The sequence below is a fragment of the Lacerta agilis genome, chromosome 2 (genome assembly GCF_009819535.1).
Source record: "Lacerta agilis isolate rLacAgi1 chromosome 2, rLacAgi1.pri, whole genome shotgun sequence".
NCBI lineage: Eukaryota > Metazoa > Chordata > Lepidosauria > Squamata > Lacertidae > Lacerta > Lacerta agilis.
The window spans coordinates 111,964,985-111,974,295 of record NC_046313.1 but is presented as its reverse complement, the minus strand read 5'-3'; the positions used below and the strand labels follow the sequence as shown (position 1 = coordinate 111,974,295).

Here is a 9,311-nt window from a genome sequence, read left to right as displayed (position 1 = left end):
CAACAATACAGTCCACGGTTATAAAAACACAATTAAAAACTGCTCCAAGCAAAACACAGTACAGTTTAAAGTTTCAATAAAAGAGGCTAAACTGGAGGCTTTGGAACAAACGTGATGGTTGGAATTGCACAATCTTCGTCAATAATGTTAGATCTTACTGCAAACATTCTTACGTCCTGATTCTCTAGGACATGGGGGGTTAAATCATGCCGAAATGTCTTTAAAAAGCTCCAAAACTCAATTTTTTTTGTAGCTTTTACTAACAAAAAAAGCCCCTAAAAACACAACCCAAAAAAACCTCCTCAACTTTCGGGTTTTCCTTAATAAAGCTCAACAATTTCGGTGGTTTCCTTAAAAATAATAATCTTTGAAATATATATAATATAATAATTTATTATTTATATCCCGCCCATCTGGCTGGGTTTCCCCAGCCACTCTGGGCAGCTCCCAACCGAATATTAAAAACACATTAAACATTAAAAACTTCCCTAAACAGAGCTGCCTTCAGATGTCTTTTAAAAGTAAAATAGTTGCTTATTTCCTTGACAAACCCTATCAAGGGAGAGTGGAGATGGGAAGCTTATTTTAAGATGAGGCTTGTCCTCTCCATTTCCCCATAGGTCTTTTTAATTGGACAAAAATGACATTTCCCCACAAAATATTCTACTGCCTGGATCATCAGGGTTCAAGAGATGGAAACTTTTAATCAATTAAAGGATGGGTCAAAAAGAAAAAGGTTCAAATTAATCTAACCGGTTAATTGACTGAATGTTGCTCCCTTCGTTTCCGCAGGGTGTTTGCTTTATTTTATTTATTTGAATATATTTATATATTGCCAGTCCTCCAAGGAGCTCAAGGTGGTATAGACAGCTAGCTTCCCCACCTGCTCTTGGACCCCATGACCATCCTGTGAGGTAGGTAAGGCTGAGGGCAATTGTGACTTGCCCAATGCCCAAGGTCTCCCAGCGAGCTTCATGGCTGAGTGAGGATTTGAACCCGGGTCTCTTGAGGACTTGACTGGCACTCCGCCAGGTACCTTCACCTGTCTCTCTGACACCCGTTTGCGTTTCCTTCCTTCAGGGAGAAAATGCCAGCTGCTTCTGTATGACCTGCATCTCTCCCGAGACGGAACAATAAAAATTCGCCTCGTACGCCCTGGGGAACGGCCCGTTTCACCGCGATGTAACTGCAGGCCCCAAAGCCTAGGCCTTTGCTCTTCCGTCTCAGCCGAGGGCAGAAGGAGGAGAAAACATCTGTAGCGAGACAAAATGGCAGCCCAACAGAGAGAGGCGTTGCCTCTGGATCTGCAGTTCCGGGCTGGGCTCGAACAAGGGGCAAATTTAGCGCTGAAAATGGAAGACGCGGAGCCGGTGGACTTGAAGCAAGAGGTGGAATTGGAGGGGCAGGGTGCAAGCCCCAGTGCCGCCCAGATGGGGTCCGACAGGCAAGGCCTGAGATGGAGAGGACCACAACACATCAAGCAAGAACCAGAGGATGGGATGTCGTCACAGCAGTGGGAGGCACAATGGCAGGAGTTTCTGGGGGGCGTGCAGTCTCCTCGCGCGGGATGGGGGACCCGACAGCTTCCGGGCACCGCCTCGTGGGGGGACATGAAGGCACCGGTGGCGCATTTTGATGGGGGACCCACAACCAGCCACCGGCCCGCGGAAGGACACTTTGTCCCGTCGCCCAGCTTTGACGGGACGGGGCCGCCGGCCGATCGAGATCGGAAGAAAGTGAAGGAGGAGATGGAGAGCGTTGATGACTCCGCCGGCGCCGAGACAAACCGGCAGCACTTCCGGCAGTTCCACTACCAGGAGGCCGAGGGCCCCCGCCAGGTCTGCAGCCGCCTCTGGGACCTCTGCCAGCAGTGGCTGAAGCCGGAGAGGCACACCAAGGAGCAGATCTTGGAGCTGCTGGTGCTGGAGCAGTTTCTGACTGTCCTGCCCCCGGAGATGGAGGGCTGGGTCAAGGAATGCCGCCCTCACAATTGCTCCCAGGCGGTGGCCCTGGCAGAGGATTTCCTGCAGAGGCACCAGGAGGAGGGGGGCGGGCAGGACCAGAAGGTGAGAAGATCCGCTTCCAGATGTGCGGGGCACATCTGCACAATACATTCAAAGCACCCTTATACCACTCGAATCATTGTGGCTTCTTTCAGCAAGCACCCTGGGAACTGTAGTTTGTTAAGGGTGCTGAGAGCTGTTAGGCGATCCTATTCCCCTCACAGAGCTACAATTCCCAAAGTTCTCTGGGAAAAGGGATTAAGCCGCTCTGGGATTTGTTGTTTTGTGTGTGTGCGTCTCCTAACAACTCTCGGCACCCTTAAGAAACTCTGGTTGTCGTTTTCTATTTTAAAGCACTGGGCGAAAACTTTCCGTTTTACCTCAGTCCCTTGGTTTGAAAGGTTTTTAAGTATTTGTGGCCTTCTTTAGTGGGGTAGGATTTGTAAGACCTGTCTTTTACTTGTGCAGATGTGGGTTTGGTTGTGTTTATCGTAATTGATGTTAGCATTTCTATTGCGCCTGCAAGTCACCGAGCCGTTTCCACGAGTAAAGCGGCTAAATGACAACAACGAACAAACTACGGTTATCCTTTGAGGGAAGCCATAACTGCTGAAGTGCAGTCTTGTGTCAGAAGCAGGACCACCCTAAGACATTTTGCTCCCCAAAGTTAATTTAAAAATAATAGTTAAATTGTTAATAAATGGTTTAGAGTTAGCTGTGGGCCTCAAGGTGACCATGGTTTCTGATTGTACTAAATTGCTCATGGCAACGAGAACAAAAAGGGATTATTGTGAAGATGTCTGAAATTCAAATTCAAATTTATTGCGGCTATAAGCCCATGAAAACATAAAATATGAAATATATGACATAAAGTTACAGCAAACCATAGACCCTGGAGTCATAGGGAATCAAACCACAGCACAAATACAAGTTTTAAAATTGCAACCAAGGAGCAGAAAACAAAAGTATTAGTGGTCGTGTAGTTGTCTGAAAGGATCTCTCCAAACTGAGTGAATGGGCGGTAAAATGGCAAAAGCAATGCAGTGCAAACAATATACAGTGGTACCTCGGGTTACAAACACTTCAGATTACAAACTCCGCTAACCCAGAAGTGGTACCTCGGGTTAAGAACTTTACCTCAGGATGAGAACAGAAATCGCACGACGGCCGCAGCAGGAGGCCCCATTAGCTAAAGTGGTACCTCAGGTTAAGAACGGTTTCAGGTTAAGAACGGACCTCCGGAACGAATTAATTTCATAACCAGAGGTACCACTGTATACACATTGGGCCAAACCAGTATTATTATTATTATTATTATTATTATTATTATTATTATTATTATTATTTCTTCTTCTTCTTCTTCTTCTTCTTCTTCTTCTTCTTCTTCTTCTTCTTCTTCTTCTTCTTCTTCTTCCAATTTATTAACTGCCCCTCTCCTTAAGGTCCCAGGGTGGCTTAACAAATAAAACACAACATTAATATTAAAACACAACGTTGCACAACATTAGAAACCTTTTAACGCAACTTAAAATTACAAAAAAATAAGGTTACTGACCAGGAACAAAACCTTGAGGTCGCGGTAAATAGCTCAATGAAGTGTGTGGCAGCTGTGGAGAAAGGCAAATTACATGTAAGGGATCATTAGGAGAAATTGAAAATAAAACTGCCGCTCTCATAGCACGGTTCAACAAATCTGTGGCGTGGCCATGTTTGGAATACCGTACACAGTTGCCCTCGCCTCAAAAAGGATATTGCAGGTCCAGAATAGGGCAACTGAAATGGTGAAAGCGATGGAGGAAAGAGGATTTTGAGGAAAGAGTACAACATTTGGGGATTTGGGGTTAGGAGAAAAGGCGACGAAGAGGTGACATAGTATAAAGGTGTAAAAATTTATTCAGGGTGTGAAGAATGAGGGTGGGGAGACATTCCCCCCCCCCATGTAGCACTAGAAGAAGTTGAACGTCTGAAGATTCATTGCTGGCAAAAGCAAGTCCTTCTTCACACAGTGAATTTGGTGCCACAAGAGGCAGCGATGGCCTGGGAATAATTCGGCCACTTGCTCATTCCAGGCACTCCCCCCCCCCCCAATCTGGGCTCCATCTGGGGAGTTAGGGCAGGGTATAAATTCACTAAATACCAGTAATAACGATATTGACAAAGCAAAATAAAATGCTTGCTGCTGTTTTCAGGGCCCAGGGATGTTCCGTGTGGTGACCGTAAATTTCCCCGACGCTGAGCATGCGGCAAGCAGGAGCGCAGAAAGGCAGCTTGGGAGGCCCGTCAAGGAGGAAGTCGAAGAAGATGGCCACTCTGTGGGTAAGGGATTCTTCTGACCGAGGAGCTTTCCTTAGAGAAAGGTGGCTCACCTGTAGCGTGTCAGGTGTTGCTGGAACACAGCTCCCGTCATCCCTGAACAACAGCCAGGCTGGCTGGGGGCTGATAGGAGCTGGAGTCCAGGAATGAGGAACCCAATGTCTTCCAGGCATTGTTGGACTACAGTTTCCGTAATCCCTGGCCATCTGAAGTGCCACTGTTAAGCCATTCCTGCCATGTAGATTTGTAGAGTCAGAAGGACAGGATCACACTTCAAAATGACCTTAACAGATTAGACAACTGGGCCAAAGCAAACAAGATAATATTAACAGGGAGAAATGTAAAGTACTACACTTGGGCAAAAAAAATATGAAAGGCACAAATACAGGAGGGGTGACACCTGGCTTGAGAGCAGTACATGTGAAAAAGATCTAGGAGTCTTGGTAGACCATAAACTTGACATGAGTCAACAGGGTGATGCAGAAGCTAAAAAAGCCAATGTAATTCTGGGCTGCATCAATAGGATTATAGCATCTAGATCAAGGGAAGTAATAGTACCACTGTATTCCACTCTGGTCAGACCTCACCTGGAATACTGTGTCCAGTTCTGGGCACCACAGTTTAAGAAGGATACTGACAAGCTGGAACGTGTCCAGAGGAGGGCAACCAAAACGGTCAAAGGCCTGGAAACGATGCCTTATGAGGAATGGCTTAGGGAGCTGGGTATGTTTAGCCTGGAGAAGAGAAGGTTAAGGGGTGATATGATAGCCATGTTCAAATATAAAAAAGGATGTCATATAGAGGAGGGTGAAAGGTTGTTTTCTGCTGCGACTGAGAAGCGGACACGGGGCAATGGATTCAAACTACAAGAAAGAAGATTCCACCTAAACATTAGGAAGAACTTCCTGACAGTGAGAGCTGTTCGACAGTGGAATTTGCTGCCAAGGAGTGTGGTGGAGTCTCCTTCTTTGGAGGTCTTTAAGCAGAGGCTTGACAGCCATCTGTCAGGAATGCTTTGATGGTGTTTCCTGCTTGGCAGGGGGTTGGATTGGATGGCCCTTGTGGTCTCTTCCAACTCTATGATTCTATGATTCTAAGGGTCCTCAAGGGCCATCTACTAGTGATGCAGGAATCTTTTGCACAACATGGGACTCGAACCCATGACCCCGGGATGAAGAGTCTCAGGCTCTGCCGACTGAGCTAACCCAGCAGCTGCATCGGTGTGTGTCAAAACTCAGGAGTCTTGAGACCTGGTTTATACCAAACGTGCGGGTGGGTTGTATGTTTATTTTGGAGCAAACACTTCGAGGGGTTCAGATGGGCATGCTTTTCCCATTTGTACATCGTTCATGCCTGTCGGGGATTAGCCCTGCCCAGACCTTGACCCTTAAGAAGAAGCAGATCTCCACACTGCCATGAGAAACCATTGGATTTAGACCTCGCTGCACCCAGTGATGGACGCTGGGTTCTCAGATTTCAGCGGCACCCTGTGCAGTGCCCAAATTCAGTGCTCCCCTAAAAGGGTAACAGGGCTTAGTGAGTGGGGAGAGTCTGTGGCACAGAGAAGCCCAGAATCAGAGGCAGAAGCTGAACTGGAGGAAGAGGGAGGCCAAGTGGCAGTGATGGGCCAGGCTGGTGGAGGGTCACAGGTGCCTCCCCCTCCTACTACAAAAAGCTTCCCTTCCCCCTGGTCTCCCAGAACCAGGTGAGGCATGAAGCAGGAGGAGCAAAGGCAGGCACAGTCTCCGATCGCTTAGAGAAAACCCTGGAGAGGAGGCACGGACCTTCAGCCTCAGCAACTGCTTCATGGGGTCAAGACCTGAGTTGCTGTGCTCATTAGGCCTGACGCTCATGTGCGGATCCTGTTTTGCTAATAAAGGATTTTACTAATATAGGGATGCGGGTGGCGTTGTGCTCTAAACCACTGAGCCTCTTGGGCTTGCTGATTAGAAGGTCGGCGGTTCAAATGGGTGAGCTCTCGTTTTCCTGTACCAGCTTCTGCCAACCTAGGAGTTTGAAAGCATGCTAGTGCGAGTAGATAAATAGGTACCAGTGCGGCAGGGAGGTAAACAGCATTTCCATGTGCTCTGGCTTCCGTCACAATGTTCCATTGCTCCAGAAGCGGTTTAGTCATGCTAGCCACGTCCCAGAATGCTGTCTGTGGACAAACGCTGACTCCCTCAGCCTGAAAGCGAGATTTACTGCTGACTCGCTCCTGTCAGACCCCGAAGGACATCTAGTCCAACCCCCTACAATTCCTGCTTTCTGCAGGGTACACAAACCTAAATTCCCTTTTTTTCTTCCAACAGATGAAGGGCAAGTAAATGAGAATGAGGCGAACAGGTGGAAAACCCTTCAGGGTGCAGAATCTCACGGGCTCTTGGCAGACGGGGCAGAAGCCGCTGGCCATTTCCGTGAGATGGAGGAGAGCTACAAGGGTCAGAGCGGGCCCCAGGGGCATCACGAGAACGGCCCGGAAGGAACCACCGTGGAAGGGAGCTCCCCGGGAGAGAAGCAGTCACTGTGCTCCAACTGCGGGGGGAGTTTCAACCCCAGCTCGGGGTTCCTCGGGCCGGAGGGCTTCCCGCCGGGGACCAACCCCTACAAGTGCTCCGTGTGCGAGAAGAGCTTCTGCCAGGTGGCGAAGCTCATTGCCCACGAGCGCTTGCACACGGGCGACTGGCCCTACAAGTGCTCGTTCTGCGGGAAGAGCTTCAACCGCAGCTCAGACGTCTCCCGGCACGAGAGGATCCACACGGGCGAGAAGCCCTTCAAGTGCGCCACGTGCGAGAAGTGCTTCAGCCAGAGGTCCAAGCTGATCGTGCACGAGCGCTTCCACACGGGCGACAAGCCCCACACGTGCTCCTACTGCGGCCGGAGCTTCCACCAGAGGTCGGACCTGGTGAAGCACGAGAGGATCCACACGGGCGAGAAGCCCTACAAGTGCTCCGACTGCGGCGGCAGCTTCCACCGCAGCTCGGACCTGGTCAAGCACAAGTGGATCCACACGGGCGAGAGGCCCTACAAGTGCTCCACGTGCGAGAAGAGCTTCCGCCAGCGCTCCGCCCTCCTCTACCACGAGAGGACTCACACGGGGGAGAAGCCCTACACCTGCACCGCCTGCGGCAAGGGCTTCAGCTGCAAGGCGCACCTCGTGCTCCACAAACGGACCCACACCGGGGAGAAGCCCTACAAGTGCAACTTCTGCGGGAAGAGCTTCACCACCAGCTCGTACTTTGTGAAGCACCAGAGGATGCACCTGGGGCAGGAGGCTTTGCCCGTGCTCTGAGATGCTCTCGGAAGACTTCCCCAGAGCAGAAGCGCACGATCGGCAGGAGGACCATCGCGGGACGTGTCTCTCAACGGGGCTGTACCAAGGATCAGGCCGCAGGTGGGAAGCTTTGTCTTTGAATGCTCTCGCCGTACTATTATTTTTTAAGATCGTCACCCCGTGCATAGAAAGCTAGCATCTCAGGGCCTTTCCCCTGACATGCTAGGTTTCTTATGTGCAAGAATTGAGAGAGAGAGGAGCAGCCAAGCATTCCATCCTCTAGCTGCAACCGGAAATGGTGCAGGCCAGCTGCTGATTGTGAAGTTTGCGAGAGGCGAGAGATTATTTGAGGGTAGGCTGGAGCGGGGGGCAAGGGGGAGGGCCGCTGAAGCCTCGCTGCTCTTGGAAAAATTAGCCGCATTTGCTTTCCTGAGGAGCAGAGAATATAAATAAAGCACATGCCTCGCTGAGCGGACTCGTTTTATAAAGATGGTGGAGAGCGGGAGAAACACTGCTCAATTTTCCCCATGATAATGAGGTTCAATTTCAAAGTGTGATCTGTTAGCAAGTGATGTAGGAAAGACACCTACCCACACCCCGTTTGAGAGCTGCTGCCAGTTAAGTCAACACCACCAAGCAAGACGGAGCAGGTGTAAAGCAGAACCCTAATAAATTATTTGCCGAGCACATAAAAGCCTAGGCAGTGTGCAGAACGCAGAAAAGGCCCTGCCCCAAGCAGGCATGCAATCTTATGTAGGCAAAGCAGACACTACTCTATACCAAAACAAACATTCAGATTGGAAGGACAGAAAGAAAAGGAGGATCCTGGAATTAAAACCTTACTTTAAAGGCAATCCCGATAGGTTCAGGACTGGCAAAAAAAAGGAGACACCTTCACGCAGGAAATAGTGAACTTGTAACGGAACCAGCTGCCGAAAAGAGGCGGTGACGGCAGCCGCCGGCTTAGGTGGTTTTTAAAAAAGAATGAAAAAGATCAGATGGATTCACAGAGGTCAGATCTGCCGATGAATGCGAAATGCGGAACCTCCATTTTCAGTTGCAGTATACCAGGTGCTGGAGACAAACCCCTGGGGGTGGGGAGGTGGCGTTTCTGCTTTCCCGCCCGGCTTGGTGAGCTTCCCAAAGATGCCAAATGGGTTTCTTAGGGACAGATCTGGAAATGAGTCCAAAAGGTTTAACACTCAGGTTCTCCTGGGCTTGGTGAGCCCTGTTCTTAAGGGAGAGTTGCAACCCGTAAATGTGTAAATAAGGTGTTGGCGTGCACTCCTCCTTTTCCTGCGACTCGGAAGCAAAAGGCAGCGCTTGTTCGCTTCCTGGAATGTCCAGTTGGCCACTTCAGGGACTGATGGGCCCTTTGGTCTAAGCTGGCAAGATTCTTCTGCTCTGGCTAGAGAGAAATTTGGGGGGGCAAGAGAGCTTTCGTGAGCCGTGAGCCTCCAGGTCCAAAAGCAGTCTACCTCTAAAAACCAGCAGTTGAGGGCAGGAGGGGTACAGCGAGGAAGGGCTGCTGCTTCTGGTCTTCCCAAAGGCACTTGTTTGGCCACAGTAGGACTGGGTGGATCTTTGGCGTAATCCAACAGGGCTCTTAAGTTCGTAAACCAAGGTACCACTGTATAGGGCAGGTGGCACCTGAGTCTCCCGGCTGCCGGTTCTTAACACTAAACATGTATACGAATCATAGCATTGCTCCGAAAAGTCATTTC

General features: G+C 49.7%; 1 protein-coding gene across 1 annotated transcript; it reads left to right on the top strand.

Annotated features, from left to right (window-relative positions):
- Positions 1-1,166: 1,166 nt before the first annotated feature.
- LOC117042680 (zinc finger and SCAN domain-containing protein 30-like) lies at positions 1,167-7,824 on the top strand. Its single transcript, XM_033142276.1, has 3 exons — positions 1,167-2,066; positions 4,193-4,319; positions 6,626-7,824. Exons 1-3 carry the CDS (start codon positions 1,269-1,271, stop codon positions 7,603-7,605), a joined length of 1,905 nt encoding a protein of 634 aa, XP_032998167.1. The 5' UTR covers positions 1,167-1,268; the 3' UTR covers positions 7,606-7,824.
- The last annotated feature ends 1,487 nt before the right edge of the window (positions 7,825-9,311 follow it).

Coding starts and splice junctions, on each gene's coding strand:
- LOC117042680 (XM_033142276.1), top strand. CDS start 1,269: ATGGCAGCCCAACAGAGAGAGGCGTTGCCTCTGGATCTGCAGTTCCGG. Junction 2,067..4,192: donor GGGGCGGGCAGGACCAGAAG/GTGAGAAGATCC, acceptor TGCTGTTTTCAG/GGCCCAGGGATGTTCCGTGT. Junction 4,320..6,625: donor AGAAGATGGCCACTCTGTGG/GTAAGGGATTCT, acceptor TTCTTCCAACAG/ATGAAGGGCAAGTAAATGAG.